This window comes from Lissotriton vulgaris, chromosome 2_1 (assembly GCF_964263255.1).
Source record: "Lissotriton vulgaris chromosome 2_1, aLisVul1.2, whole genome shotgun sequence".
In the NCBI taxonomy this organism is placed as follows: domain Eukaryota; kingdom Metazoa; phylum Chordata; class Amphibia; order Caudata; family Salamandridae; genus Lissotriton; species Lissotriton vulgaris.
Genome location: NC_141687.1, coordinates 788,907,012 through 788,923,619, shown reverse-complemented (window position 1 = coordinate 788,923,619; position 16,608 = coordinate 788,907,012). Strand labels below are relative to the sequence as shown.

Sequence of the window (16,608 nt, the reverse complement as noted above, 5' to 3'; positions counted from 1 at the left end):
ACTCTGGTACGCACTCCCAACTGCTATCCGCAGCATAAAGTCCTATCTGCCTTTCCGTAGAGCTGAGAAAACATTCCTCTTCCTTCCGCTATGAGCTTTTTGTTACTACAAGCTGTGCTGTTTTCTGTTTTTTTGCACTGGGACGCCCCTTCGCTGGGGCAGCCGTGCACTTTATAAGTCACCATACCATAACATAACATAAATCTCACCGTTGGTTAAGTGGGGAGTTGAATGATAGGCACAGAGGGCTTGACATACGGGCTGACTCTGCTCAATTCCCTTAATTGATGCACGTTGGATCACTCCTTTTTGGGTTCCCATAAAACTTTCCATGACACTGATAGCCTAAGGCCACAGGGTATACTTTGTTTGATTTTTGACATTGAGTCTGGTCAGAAACCGCTTAAATTCCTTGCTGTTGAACTGTACACCATTTTCAGACTTCAGAATGTCTGGTATGCCCCACACTGCAAATATGTTCTCAAGGAGCTCAGTGACTGTCATGGGTGGTTGATGACATTTCCTCCACCAGAGGAAAACGGGAATGCTTGTCAATGATCACCATCAGGTGATGACCATTCGCTAGGGTCCCAAAGAAGTCTATGGCCACTCTGTCCCATGCATATGCAGAAAGATCAAACATGGCTAGTGAATGATCAGTCACTTTAGGAGAAAGCAATTGTATAAGTGACAGTCTTTTAATTCCCTCTCATCAAAGCGAGGGAAACACACTTGTTTCTCAGGGCTCTCTTGGTGGTGACAATGTCATGGTGTCCTTTTTTTTGTAAACACTTAATTGAAGTCAGTAAAGCAATCTTCATTTACATCAATTCGATACAGAGCTTGTGCAATGGAATAGTAAGTGGCGGCATCAACAATACAAATTGAACCTGCAACTGTACAGTAAGATTGCATAGCAGGATAGCATGTATATAGTAGTGTTATTTTTCTAATAAGGCAACAGGTGTGCATATGTTGTAAATCAAAAGGCATGTAAATAACAAAAAAAGGTATACCAAAAACAGAAATCATACAGGATATCTTGCGAGAACAGCACCTTAAGTCAGTTAGTAAGACAATGCACGTAACTGTCGGTGACAACCATCCTAGGGCAATACAAAAAGCGATGATGACCGGCACCATCTTGAAAGGGCAGAAGCATCCAACAAGAGCCAACAATAGTGTCAGGGGACAAAACAAAGCATGGGACGGATCAATATCACCCCACTGCCCACAGTTCCAGCAAGAATGTGTCCCAATGCCAGGAAAAGAGAAGAACCACAGGTCTACCTGAATCAAGACATCATGCACAAGGAAAGTAAGTGTGACGCCTCGAGGGCAATCCCAAAGCGGGTGTAAGTCGGGAGAGTTCACGAACTAACCCACCCCGGTCGGATTGTTGGGATGTAGGGATTGAGAGGGTGCTATCTTCGCCATTTCAGTTATATAATGACGATAAGGGCCCCAGATATCTACGGGGCGGGAGGAGGTCGGAAGCTGTTCCGAATATTCCACGCTGTTCACATTACAGTGCGCCACGCTCCTAAGCCAGGACGCAGCCGTGGGAGCACGACGCGAGCACCAAAGCAGCGCCACCTCTCTCTTGGCCAGCAGGAAGCAAATGGACGCCAACCTGCGGATTTTACGAGGGAAATTGAACACATACCCCAGCAGAGCAATCTCGGGCGTGACAGTTAATGATAGTGTCAGTATTTCACCTAACGTTCTGTGTATCTCAACCCAGTAGGTGTGTAATTTCGGGCAGGTCCAGGAAAGGTGAGAAAAGTCAGCCTGGGGGGCGCCACATTTAGGACAGTTGTGGGATCTGGTGGGGTCGATCTTATGCGAAAGTGCTGGAGTGTGGTACAGTCTACGGAGGAATTTAAAATGTATGAGCTTGTGTCTGGCATTCATGGAGACCTCCCTGGTCATGGCACAGCACGCTTCCCACTGATCGTCCGTGATCTGTGTGCCGAGATCCAGCTCCCAAGCGGTACGGACCGTGCCGTCTGACGAGGGAAGTGAAAGCAAGCATAGTTTGTAAAGTTTGGACACCATGTGTGCCCCTGATGTGTTCTGTATGATGTGTGTAAGGGCCGGGGTATCTTCAGGCGGGAGCGGAAATGTGTCGAAGGTAGCTCTCAGCATCGCTCGTATTCTTGTAAGAATGAATGTGTCCATAAATGTGCGGTCTGCGAAGCGGGGATCTTCAGTGAGAGTAAATACGTTGCCATTGGGGAACAGGTCACCAATCGTGTGTAACTGGAACTTCGCCAGAGTTCTACAGACCACCGTTTCGCCTGTTATGGGGAGCCAGTGGGAGTTGGGTAGTGGGAGGGCGGGGGAGTACAGTGCATCTATACGAAGCAAGCGCTTAAGTTTGTCCCAGGCCCATGTCGTTGTGGTGAGCGGGAGTATGTCCTGTTTTTCACGGGGGAGACCCTTAGGAAGAACCTGTGCAAGGCTCACTGGGAGCGCCGCATCGGCTTCAGTCCGCAAGTGCGGAACCCTGGCATCAGGATGATACCAAGAGTGTGCGTAGGAGCACTGGGCGGTCAGGTAGTAAAGATGGAAATCCGGGACCCCAAAGCCGCCCCTCTCGTACGGTAGCGTTAGCGTGCGCCAAGCGAGTCATGGGCGTTTGCCCCTCCATACCAATCTCAGCAATGCGGTGTGCAATTGCGTAAAAAAGATCTTGGTAAGTGGATTTGGGATATTGTTGAAGAGGTACAAAAAACGGGGGAGAACAACCATCTTCACAATGGCAATCCGCCCAGCCATTGACAAGGGGAGACGCAGCCATCTGTCGGTGTTATCCTCCAGAAAATCAAGGGCTCGGCCATAGTTTAGGCGAATAATGGACACGGTATCAAGGTGTATGTGTATCCCCAGATATTTAACTGAGTCCTCACACCACTCCAGTGGGAGGGAGCAGGGCCATTGCGTGGTGGTCGGGGTGAGGGGAAATAACTGTGACTTGTGCCAATTGACCCTAAGGCCAGAATATTCACCAAAACGTTCAATCTCAAATAGCAGGGGTCATAGATTGGCTTCCAGAGTGCGGACATATAGTACCATGTTGTCCGCATATAGCGAGACCAATAGAGGGCCCGTGCGGAACTGCAGCCCTCTGTGGAGATGTTTTTCCTGTAAGTGCCGCACCAGGGGATCCATCGCCAAAATAAAAAGCAAGGGAGACAAGGGGCATCCCTGTCGGGTACCTCTAGATAGGGTAAATTTGTCGAATATGGTGCCGTTTACGCGAATGCGGGCCGCGGGGGCGGTGTACAGCAGTTCCACTGTTGCGACAAACATCGCGGGCATGCCCATCCTGCGCATCACATCTAGAAAAAAAGGCCATTCCAGCGTATCAAAAGCCTTTTCGGTATCCAAAAAGACCGCAGCAGCAGGGGTGGCTGGGCCGATTCTATGGAGAACCGAAAAAATCGTGCGTAGGTTCAGTGAGGTTGATCGCTGAGGGACAAAGCCTGATTGTGCCGGAGATATAATGGTGTTGACCAGCAACGCCAACCGCATCGCCAGCGCTTTGGCTAAGATCTTATAGTCCAGGTTGAGAAGCGAAAGTGGGCGATAGGAGCTGCAGACCGTGGGGTCGCGTCCTGGCTTGGGCAGCAGAACTATGACCTCTTCGCGAAGAGTCGGAGGAAGAATGCCAGAGTCTAAGGCCTCGGCGTACACCTCCATAAGAATGGGCACTAGTTCTTCTTTGTATTCCTGATAAAAATCTGCCGTGAAGCCATCAAGGCCAGGCGCTGAGGAGTCAATCGCTTCTGTGATCAATTCCGGCGTGATGGGATAAAAAATCCTGCATGTATCTCTCTAGGTACACCATAGCGATCTCATTGATGTATGGCCCAGGATCGCGACACTCCTCCGTGAGGGCAGATGAGTAAAGTTGCCGATAGTAGGCCAAAAAGGTGCCGCAGATGGCGGGGGTGGTGACTTGGCGAACACCTTGTGTATCAGTTATCTCAGTAATATATGTCGCCTGACGGGGTGGGCGCAAGAGCTGAGCCAGCAATCTACCCGGCCGATCGCATGTCATGGTGTCCTTCATGAGTGAGTTCAATGATTTACTGGGTATTACAATCCTGTAGCCTCCCAGCATAATGCCTTCTTTAGTGACAGACAGCTCATCTTGCACATTTTAATATTTTTGGAATTCAACATCGTCACTCAGAGGTCGAACACTCTGTCCCCATGACTGTGCTGAAATAATATTTTTTAAGGGCAATTATGTCTTTATCTGCATTTGTAGCATCAACAATCTGTTGTCTTGGTAAAGCAACTGGCATTCTGGACTTCACAATGAAGTTGATGTATTCCTCAACAGTTTTTGATGATACGCTGTGCAGCTGTAGAGGTGCTTGTGAGAAATAATCTACTACCTAGCCTATGCATAATTGTATAGTTATACTCCAGTAATTGCAATCACCTCCTCTCAATGTGAGGGGAAATCGTGGCCTTTGGACTTCTGAATATGGTGAGAAGCACCTGGTGGTCAGTGACAATCATGAAGTGCTTGCCGTAAAGAAAGACATGGAAATGTTTGCATGCCCAAACCACAGCCAGACTCTATTTTTCCGCTTGGAATAGGCACGTTCTGTGTCAGACAGACTTTGACTGGTGTCGCCACAATGTGTCTCTAAGCAGTTAGATGTCCATTATGCTGAGCAAGGATTGCTTCCAGTCCTCATATCAACAGTAATCTCAGTTTGTAGTTTAGGATCAAAGTAGAACATCTCAGTCGCATTTTCAATTGCATGCTTTATTCTTTGGTCACATTCAGAGGACCATCGGAACTGGATATTTAATTTGGTCAAGTCTCGCAATGGGGTACTCACTATAGCAAAGTCACGAATGTACCTTGAACAATAACTGGTCATGCCCAACAAAGACATGGTGACATCTTGTAGGGGACTGGTGGCTGACAGAGCTTGTACTTTAACTGGATCAGGAGCCATCCCACATCGAAAATATGTGCCCAAAGAACTAGAGTTTAGCTTTGTGAAAGTTACAATTTTCTGCATTTAACATGAGACCTGCATTTGTAAGTAACTGACACACTTGTTTGAGTGCCTTATCATGCTCCATCCATGTTGTTCCAAATACCAGTATGTCATCACTCTAATTGAAAGCAAGCGTAACAGGTTGAATTATTCTATGTATAACATCTTGGAATATTTCTGCAGCAGATGACCCTCCAAAACTCAACCTTTTGTTTCTGAATAAACCAATATGAGTTGAAAAAGTAGTAATACACATACAGTTTTTTTCCAATTCGATTTGATAGTATCCCTTCTTCAAGTCAAGACGGGAGAAGACTTTGGCTCCGTTCAGCTGCATGAATATTTCTGCACTGTGCCTACCAGGATGTCTTTCCCTCTAGATTGCTTTGTTCGCCTGGCGCATATCCATGCAAAAGTGCATTGCACCTCCACTGTCCTTTTTTTGTACTACCACTATGGGTAGCACCCATGGTGTGGGACCAATAGAACGCTCAATAATGACCTGTCTCAACAGCGACTCTAGTTCTATTTCAACCGCTTCTTGTAGAAGAAATGCTAATCTGCAGTGCTGCTGTGCAACACACCAAATGTCTTTGTTAATGTGAAGTTGCACCTTCATTGTCTTAAGCCTTCCTAGGACATGAAATACCACTGGGAACTGACTCACTATTTCAGATTGCATATTTAGGTTATTGATAGAGATCAGTCCCATGACAGCAGCAGTTGCAAAACTAAGTAGACATTACCTGGACGAAGTACCTTGAAGGAGGTGGATTTGGGCTTGTACAGACATCTTTTTATGCCTCAAGGTTGCTGTGAAAGACCCTTGACTCTGCAACATTTGAAAACATCCCATGTGTACACTTTCATGTTTGACGTTTTGAGTCATGGTATGAGTGACAAACTGTTAAATTGGTCGAAGGGCATGAGGTTGATTAATGCACCACTGCCGATTATAAAGGCTATGGGGCAACCATTGACTTTTAGTGTGATCTTGGGGCAATGTCCATATGAATTCTTTTGATTCTTTGACTCACGTATTTTTGTTGTTCATTTGTCTTCTTTGCAAGTGGCAAGACCCACGTGTGCATGTCACTTGTTTTTATATATAATCATTGCAGATGAACCCTCTTCACTGTCGCTCAACAGTGACGTCGAGGAATTCTTGTAGGGTGAACTTGATGACGATTGACTTTGTTCAGATTCTACGTGTTGCAGTTAAAGTTTGTTTTCGTCTTTGTGGGCGTGTCAAGAATGTTTCTGTCTGGAACCTTCTGCCATCAATTTCTCATCTTGCCTTGACACAATTGGTTTCTCTTGGTTTCCAAACCTTTATGGAGTGGTTCTCTGTTCCACAACCTTTGTATGTCTATCCAATGGCTGGACATTTACTTTCATGTAGCAATGAAAATCCACATTGGAACACAGTTTTTCTTTTGTTGAGGATGTCGACTTATGTGCATCTACTTTGCATTTGCTCTTCATGATTAATGTCGATTCACCTTTTGCTGTTCCAACTTCGATATTGGCAGTTTGCTGATCTACTCTTTCTGCGACTCTTGCAGCCATTAGTACTATTTCTAAACTGAGTGTCTCTCTCAACATGGGTTTTCTGAATGAGTCTGAAAGACAGTCATCAATGACTCTGAGGCGCGTGGCTTCTTTTTCATTAAATTCACTAAACTTACAGTGTTTGATAAGCACATTAAGTCTCTCAACAAACTCATCCATCGTTTCACCAACTTGTTGTATCGCTTGATTGAACATTGGATTGAACTTGGCTTCTAGTGCTTCTTTGATCTGATGGTTCAATAGTGTCTCAGTGTGTGAGATTTTCTTTATCACTTCTTTTTCTCCATCACCAGCAAGATTCTTTAAGTATTTAATGATTTATTTTCTCATCATTTTTTTCTTCCAGAGCATCAATTAAGTCATCAAAAAGTGGTACATCTGGCGCCAATATTCTTTTTGATGGTATTGAATGGTGGTGAAGGCTTAAAAAATGCGACAGCACCATACTCCATGTCTCCTGGGGCAGCTACTGGGAGCCTTCGCTATCTTAAAGTCTTTTTGAGTTGTACTGAAGGTCACTGACTACTGACTTTCCCTACCTTCGGCAGCTTCTCTGGGGGCCAAAAACCTTTGACCATAACCCCGGCGTTTGCTCTCGAGTCTCTTCATCCGATTTTGAGGTTGTGGGACAAATGAGTAAGTTTTACTGCTCGTACTTGATTGCCACTGCCTATTACGTGGTACCTGGTTGTCACTACCTTTAGCATTCTCTTTGCATGAAGGATGGCTCGGTGTTGTGGCGTAGCACCATACTCGTCTTCAGCCTGGCCGGGAAGTCTTCGAGGGCTTTTCCAACAGTGCTCTTCTGCTAGGCGTCCAATCTCGCCTTGTATGGGCTGAAGTGGAGCTTACACTCCACATATGCCAACTGCATACTCCCTTGCACCCGCTAGAGGTGCACGTGGCACACAAGAGCAGTTTGCTATATCCTTGAAAACTCTCAGGGAGAGTAGCTTTGTTTCTTTAGGGCATGTATCCCCTACCTGTTGCCACTTGTTACATCCTCCCCAGCCCAGGAGCATGCGCAAGAACACACCCACACAGCGCTCATAGCCAACATCTTTATTCAGCGTACAACATTCAAAGTGAAACTTCTCATTATCTCATCACCGTTAATAACTGCACCTTAACACTTCCCAAATGATTACATAATCAGCTCATTGAGTCTGCCCAGGGTCACGTGTTCCTAGTCCTCACAGTTTCAAGAAACTACATCTACATCATGTCTATCAAGCCATCTTACTGACCAGGCTGTCCTGAAGTATGAATTTTTCGCTGCGTAAAATATTTAGAGACTTTGTCCTCTACTCATTTTTTTCTCCTTCTTGTTTCTTTCCAACTGCCACTCCCCTCCCACTCATGCACCAAAGCCATTTATTTATATTTCCCACTTTCTCCTCCCATTTTCCTGGTTGAGTAAGTGTTAGCTCAGTTATGGTCTCTGCTATGGTTTAGTCATAGGATCCCTCATGGATCTGTCTCTTTGTGTAGGTGCTGTTCCCTTGCCTTCTGTGCTTGTGTATTCCTCTGCCTGTTCTGTTCTGGGTGGTCTTGAGGCTCCATCACTTGCTGTATCTTTATGTGGGACAATTCTTAAGTGAGGACTGGTCTCTGGGCCTGAGCTTAGGTCTCCACGTGGGTCTCCTTAATGTCACATGTTGGGTGATGCTCCAGAAGCAAGGTTGCTCAGTAACCTCCAATTATTGGCCTTTCCCTCCTGGGTTCAGTGTCTCTGGCCACTTTCTTGTAGCTACCATGATGTACGTTGGTGCCATGCACATCGGATTGGGGGCATGTTGTGTACTTAATCTGGACAGGTCCAGATCAAGTGTGCAGAGAGGTGGACATGTGTTACAGCCTTGCTGCTATTTTGGGGAGAAGCCCCTCCAGTTTTCTTAATGCGAGAGTTCCTTCCCCATTCTGGGATGAATCAAATTTATATACCATGGAATATCACTTGTTGCAGTTGGTTCATTTTGTGACATTTTTCAATGGGAATAGCCATGGAATATTTTTTGTTCTGGTTTCTTATGGCCCAATGCTGCTTCATTATTCTTTCTTTGAGTGGTCTGAAGAACTTCCCAAATATGACAGTTTGTGTTGAGAAATAATTACATAAACATAAACATAAAATTACTTAATGAGCCTTAAGTATCCATGGGTGGCTCCTCCCCTAATGTGGAGAAGCATCGCCCCACTGCCTTCAGCACTGCAAAAAGACAAAATAAAATGATAATAACTCAATGTTGTTATCATTTTATTTTCCCATGCTGCTGCAGCTTTGTGGGCGGGGTGGGGCTGCTCTGCTTACAGAGCAGGGCAAGGGAGGAGGGGTTTGCCCACTCCTAATGAGCATGAATGTTTGTCCGGCCATCTAGGGCCGGCCAAACACTCATGAGCACTTTGCATGTTCTCCATCCAGGCTGCATTAAAGCCTGGGTGGAGTACATGCCCCAAGCTCCCATTCCCTGGCTAAGCTCCGAACCACGGCGCTCGGACCAATCAGAACGCTGCATTGCAGTGTTGTTATTGGGCAGGGGAACCTGGGTGGGTGCTTCTTGTTCCTGCTTCCTGTTAAGCAGAATGTAGGAAGAGGACAAGGCGGCCAGCCAGCCAGACAGCAGGTAAGTGTTTTTATGTTTTTAAGCCCCCTCCCGCCCCACTGATGCTATTTGAGAGCAACCACCACTGCTGATGTCGTGTATGTTCATTTGTATTGTACCAGAACGCCAGACAGTGATTGATGCCATACTGGCTATGCTACAGGTTTCAAATTTGTAAAAACCATTGGCTGGGATAGTAACCAATGAGAACTTCTCAGGATATTGTGGAGAACGCTGGGGCAAAGTGGATTCCTAATTGTTGGTTGTTTTTTGTGTATAATTTTTGGAATAGTAGTGATCTCATCTTGTAAGTTCTTGTAAGCTAGTAATATTTTTCAGTGTTTGTTCGGTATCCAATGCATGCCTTTACTTGTGGTGCTACATGATGTTATCATAGCATTCTTTTCATGGTTTTTTTTGTTTATCAATATTTAGGTTTTCAATTGGTTTCCCTGATTGTAATTGCAGCTTGTTATATCACTGGTGTGAGGTATCCTCTCTCAAGAATCTCCTCTTTAAATCTTGTAATGCCAATTTAAAATCCAAACTAAAATCCAGTTCTGTGCTGCGGTTACATCTTAACCTGGTCATTTCGCCACATAGAATCAAGTTAATTTGAGATTTAGGGTGCACATCGAATTATAGTCTGTGGGCTTTCAATATAGTTTTCGTTGAATTTTGTCATTATTTATGGACAGGTTCACATGCAAAACATTGGGTTGTGTGATATTTGGAAACTTGCGTTATATATTGTGTGGTATTGAGCAACTTTAGAAATTCCTATCTATGTATTTATTTATGTTTTTGTTTGTTTACAAAGTTTTATTAATCTCAAACATGACCCATGAGTATCGTATAATGCTGTTTACATAGAATATAGGTTGATGAGCATGCAAAAGTACAGAAAGTATAAGTTCTTCTGTGGGAGTGATTAGGGTGGTATCAGAGTTAGTTTCTAGTTTATAAGGGTCTGCTAAGGAAGGGTGTTTCCTCACTTTCTTGTTGCATACATCTTGCCTTTGTAGGCTGCAATAATAGATTTAATATGCATAAGCATTATAGCTGATTGGATCTTGATCAAATGTGCAAAGAGTGATTCAGGTAGTGGTAGTCATTTTGCAATTAGTAGTTCTTTGACTATACTCTTGAAGCTGATTTGGAGGATTTCTTCATATTTTGGGTGCAAGGGAATTCTAGATTCTAGGTGCCTTTTGTGAGAATAAACCTACCTGAGGTTTTAACTTTTGAATCTTGGAGGTTCCAATATGATTGTGACTCCACCTCAGGGCTTTTGCTGATGGTCTTGCCTAAACAATCCTGTAGCCAGCAGAGATTGTGGTAGCAAAGTCTGTGAGAAAGAGCAGGGCCGGAGCGTGGTTGTGCAGTAGCTCCCACATCTCTGTGGCATGTTTGGTGATTGAGCAGGTGTTGAGTAGAATGTATGCAAGTGTGGCATGTTGTTTGGGTGGATCTTTGTCTGTGTGAGTGTGAGCGAGTGGGGTGCGGTTACTCGAGTGGTGGGTGCCGGATGTAATAGAGTGCATGAGAACTTTCAGGTGGCAAAAATGAACTCTCCTTCTTTGTTCTGTGTTGTGGTATGGCAGCAGTACAGCAAGCAGCAGCAGGGGTTAAGCATGGGAGAACCTGGGTTCCTGATACTGGTTGTGGTACAGGCGCAGACGGGATGGCTTTTGATGCGCCCGCTGCCATCCGCACTGCACCTGCCATTAAATAGGTCCTGGGAGGAGGGAGGACCGCAGGGTATGGTGAACAGGAAACCAGTGACATCACTTCCTGTGCAGATGGATCATGGGAAGTAAAGTCTTCTTGCTTGGCTTATTTTAAAGAGAGTTTTAGCAGGAAACCAGTGATGTCACTTGCTGTGCTGCTGGATAATGAGAAGTCCAGAGATGTCACTTCCTGTGGATGATGGGAAATGGAGTCCTCTTTCTTGCCGTCTTCGTTTAAAGCGAGTAAAATATAATGTCTATGTGTTGGTATAAGGAGTCTTTTCTGGTATTCAATTACACAGTATTGTGTCCAAAAGCAGTAGGTATAGAAGTGTATAGAGAACATACATCCAACATGACCAGTATAAAACAAGGGTTCCCATTTCACAGCCGAAAACATCTGTTCAATATCCTTAGTGTCTTGAATATAAGACAGGAGGTTTTGTACTAGGATAATGTAGAAAATAATAGTCAATATATTCTGGGTCCTAGAACCTATCCCAAATACTAATTATACACATGGAAGAAATGTTCTTGATTTTTACATTTTTGGAAACACATTGATACATGGTGAGACAAAGTTATCTGTGAAGCGAAATCTAATTTCTCGATTAGTAATGAGCCCCTCTTCTTGACATTTAGAGAGATTGGTCTCAATTCCGCCTATTGTGTGAGGTATTGGATTTGCACTTGTAGGACGTTGGGTCAGATAAGTCTCTGTCAGTTTCATAGATAGTGCTGTTTTAACCATAAGAACACCAGTCCTTACCTGCTTCCTTTATAATAGAGTGATTATTCTTAAGCAAATTCAGGACTATTTGTTCTGCTTTAGTCAAGTTGCTATTGATTTCTGATCTTGGGGAGTATGATTTTTTAAAGTGATGTAAAGCTCGGAGTGCTAAATTGTGGAATATGCCAATACTGCTACCTGGGGAGAAATGAATGCGTAAAGAAGGATCTGGGTTGAAGATTGCTGTCCTCTCCCTCAAAAGTTGTGATGTCAGGTTGAGTTAAAAGAGTAATTATGGATTTCTAATGATTAGTAGTGTTTGAATTACTCCAACTTCCTCAATAGAGAAATCAAACGTTGGTTTTGATGGTCGGTGAGTCTGTGAGATAATTTATTTTCATTCAAGAATTTGGTGATCTTTCCTGTTCAATTAGTATAAGTGAATTTTCATATTGTTGAAGCCACGTGAACTGGACTGACAGAAACCTTAGCCATTGGAAAATACATTTGTTTAATTGGGACCAAGCATATTTATCAATACATTTGCAACATTAATCACCATGTTGGTTTCTGCATTTTGGTCTGAAGCCTTTATGTAAGACTGACTTCGGCAAGGGGAATAATTCCCTGACAGGTATTGCTAAGTAATGTCTCTTTTTGAAGATTGTGTTTGCATGTTTTGATTTTAGTATTTACAGTTGTCCCGTCTGTCTTGTTTCATTAGTTGTTGTTGTGCCTTATTCATAGTGCATTTGTTGCTAATGCATAAGTGCTAGACCTCTTCTAAAAAAGACACGCTTTTGCATGTCATATATTATCTTCTCTATCACTTTCTAAGATCAACATATCAGAGTTGCAACTGGGGTCAGAGAGAATTGAATTTGTGTTTTTATATTTTTATTTAGATTAGTATTGTCAATTAGTGTTGGCAAATCTGAAAATCCTGCCATTGTAATTTTGGTTATTTTGGTAATCCATCATACCATATAATGTATTATATAAATATGACTCCCACTTATTAGTAAGCTCCCACTTAGACCCTCACAGGTTTGAAAAATAAGAATCTGGAGCCTATATGTTTTCAGTGAATTATTTTAAGGTAATTCCTTACCACCAGCAAGAGAGTTCCTATTTCTTAATCATCTAATACTCTTTCACATAATATAGCTCACGTTGTTCTTGGCATACTCTACAAGTTCTCTTGTCTCTGCCCATATAATGGTTACTAATTCTACCTATTCGAGCTTGGAATGAGCATTTTTTGAGAGAGGGGCTAATTATGGGTTATGTCCCTCTCTGAACACCTTAATCAACCAACACTATGCTACAACTCTCTATACGTGTTGTAGACCATTCAGGATCTGGATTTGTATTTTTAACTCCTTGCAGTCTTGAAAAAGTTAACATAGGAACAACGCACATGCCAGCTAGTCTTTTGTTAATCCTTGATGGGCTATACAAGTTCAACACCTCAACGACACATTTACCATAAGAACTTGCGAACTAGAACTGTCAATAATCAACAGGAAAACTTAACAAAACTGAACATTGGAAGAGAGTTGACCTTTTGGAGACATTGCTGTAAAATAAGGTTTAAATAAACAAGATTGATCTATGCAAAATATGATATATATAATGTCATGCTTCTCATAAACTGTAAATATGTTTTTAATAAAAACAGAACAAAATCTTTGTAAGTTGTCTTAAATTCAATCACTGTTGAGTGAAATGCTACCTTATTTTATATGCTCTTCAGGTAAGCACAGTGCTCAGATGGTATTGTGAGCCTATATCTTCAGATGAGTAACACAAATCCTCTGCTTTTATGAACTGTTGTCATGGAATAGGGGGCAAGGCAACATGTTGATGGAACTTTATTGTTTATTTTTAAAACAGACTTTTGCTTACCTAATTCCTGAAGAAATATTTAAAATGGACCTGGAAGAAGGAATGGAAAAAGTACAACAAACAATACAGGTCTTTATAAGTTTTAAAAGGACGTTCTCTACATATAAGGATAAGGTTGCTTGCAACTTTAAGAAAATAGAAAAAGTAAAACTCTGGGACTTTCCATCTCATCTCATATTTTCTCGATTTGACAAAATCAACGAAAGACTGATAAATATTGAGGTAAGATGGTATTCAATGTATTTATTTGTTAACGTAACCCTAAAAAAGCATGCTGCACAGTACAGTGCTTACTTAGACAGTAAAAGCATGCCACTTTTGTTTGCTTCAACTTATTTATGCAAACTGTCCTCTGTAGAAGATTGGGGAAAGGTGCAAGGGGAATCGTTGCATGAAAAATGCAAAAGGCTTTATCGCGGGACTACTTGTAGTTGTCTGTAGTCACCTGAATTTCTATGTGATATTGCTTTTACTTAAATTTGTGGGCAACTAGTACTGCACTTGCCACTATCATAAAGAACAATTGTCATATAGTTGGCTACTTCAATCAAATCAAAACATGTTGTTTGTAAAATTCCCTTTGAACCGGTGGTCCTTTGGAAATCCTTTGTGTCCTACTGTCAGACAGAGAATATGCAAACCATTCTCATTTATGTTTTCAGGTGCTAAATTCTACATATTGATATATCTGGAAACCCAGCATCTCCATGTTTGTCCTCTTGTTGTCAAAATCAGTGTGCTTACACTGAGGTTCGAATAAATTAATGAACTATTAAATATTTTCATCTAACCAAATTAAACCACTGTGATCATGAGGTTCTGTGTATTCCACCATACATGTGGAACAGAGCATATATATGCACTGCAAATGGTATTTTTCGCTTAGAAATTGAAAGACGGTGTGCATGCCGAGCCTGGGGTGCAATATTCCTGCTGGATTAATTATACTGAAATTCTTTTTTTTGCTCCCAGCAATTTGATGTTCTTCCACTGAGGGCTGTGTACTCTTCAATTCTTTTCAGTATACCAGGACATTTTTTGGTGGGTGTGAGTTTTAGGTCCCCCCTACCTGTTCCCACCATCGCCTTACTAATGTGGAGGGAGATACTTTTGAACTTAAAGTTCTATAAACCTATGTGTATTTAGCATTCTTTTTCAGTTAGGATGTTTAAGCATCAGGTTTGGTGGTTGGACATCTTCAGAATCCAGTGAGTAAAGTATTCCAAGTAAAATTCATTATCAAGCAGGCCGTTGGGTCTAAGGTCTTTTTTATTCTGGGCAGATCTGTGAGGCCATAGAACACAACCCTTAAAAATGGAGGGAGATATGATCTTGCAAAAGGTTAATTCGTCTTCACCTTGAGGAACATTTTCAACTGAATAGTTGGCTAGCTTTAAAGGCTCATGGGTGAACTAAAATCTTGTTTGTTCCTGAGTTGATTAAAGGGTCTAACACTGTGCTATCTCCAGGCACCTACATGACCTAGCATCAGGTCTTGTCCTAGGATGCTTGTATAGACTAAGGATTGTGTTCATCTTAACATGGTTCACCAAGCCTAAAATAGCAGCAGGCACATTTAACATTCACTACTCTTCATGCCTGGCTCTGTCATCACACATGGAATATGTAAGAAATTGGGGTATTGGTTGAGGGGATGGGAACCCTACTCAAGGAACAACCACAATCCTTGCCAGGGTGAACCACAAAAGTCACTCAATTAACCTGTGCTTAACCGTGTAGTATCCTGGCACAAAATCAGTCAGGCTTAACTTAGAGGCACTATGGGCTAGATGTACAAAGCTTTTTTGTGCTTGCAAACAGCCAGATTCATAGAATTGGGTCTTTTGCAACCACAAAAAAGACATTTTATTGAACAGAGTTCTAGTTGCGATTCAGTCACCTGTCACCAAATCGCAAATTGGGTTGGCAAGTTGATATTAGGAAGGTGCGTGTTTAAGGCACCCCTTCGTAATATCAAATCTCAGAAATACGTGTGAATGTTTTGCAACCGAAATGTGGTAGCAAACCATTTGCATTTTACCACCTACTTCAAGTAGGTGGTAACCCATCCGCCAATGGACCACCGCCTGCTCTCAAAAAATCACAGACATGGTGGTCTGCTGACCCCAGCATGCTACCATTGCTGTGATTTTTGCAATTCCCAATGGGTCGCAAACTGAGATCTATCTCATGAATATTAATAAGGTGGGTCTACTTACGACCCACTGGGAATCACAGAAAGTGTAAAGCATACTTTCGTACATTGGTGTTTGTGTTTACCAAATAGCGAATCAAAAAGTTAGCGATTTGGTAATTATAGACGTTTAGTAATGTACATCTGGCCCTAAGTTGAGTATGTATGCAACACAAAAACAGTAATAAAGTGAAAACACAACACAAGAAAAGTCTAACACCAATTTTGAAGAATAGATGAAAAGGAAGTATATAAAATGATCCTAAAATAAATTAAATCCAATTAGTCGAACCAGAGGTATGAACTTTTAACATTTTTTGGAAATCTAGCACCTAAAAGATCAAAGCACCAACCGTGGGTATCAGGTTCCGCAAGACCAGGGCAAAGTAAAAAGTCAAGACTGACTGCGATGGAGCAAGGTTCGGATACACAAGGAGGATTGGGCCAGGTTTTGTCTTACCTTTGGATTTAGAAGAAATTTTGAAGAAAAGTCCAGGAGAATGTAGAGTTCAGCGGGGTAAGGCAGAAGACTGTGTCCAAGGAGAAGTCGGCATCATGGAGTGCTGGAGGAGGTCTCGGTGAAGTTGTCAATGATGGAGGTAAAAAGCTCTGAGCTTTTCAGGCTGGATTTCCAGGCTGAGGAAGTTGTTGATGTGGAGCCTTTTGCTGTTGAGCCTTGTGAAGATTTTTACCTTCAGACTTAGACAACTTTATGGAAGTCAACAACCTCCAGTGGTACAAAGCTGCGAGTTGTAGCCGTAGAGGGCTCCATGTTTCCGGATACCATCACTTGGAGGTGTTGCTGAATATAATTGGCTACTGTTTTTTCTTTTTTTTTTTT

At 42.6% G+C, this 16,608-nt stretch overlaps 1 protein-coding gene across 1 annotated transcript in view; it reads left to right on the top strand.

The window, feature by feature from the left end:
* LOC147731162 (dynein axonemal heavy chain 11-like) overlaps positions 1–16,608 on the top strand; it is a 962,811-nt gene that overhangs the window by 130,595 nt on the left and 815,608 nt on the right. The window contains exon 5 of the mRNA XM_086954157.1: positions 13,562–13,795. Coding sequence (XP_086810283.1) covers positions 13,562–13,795 — 234 coding nt within the window. The remainder of the gene's footprint in view (positions 1–13,561; positions 13,796–16,608) is intronic.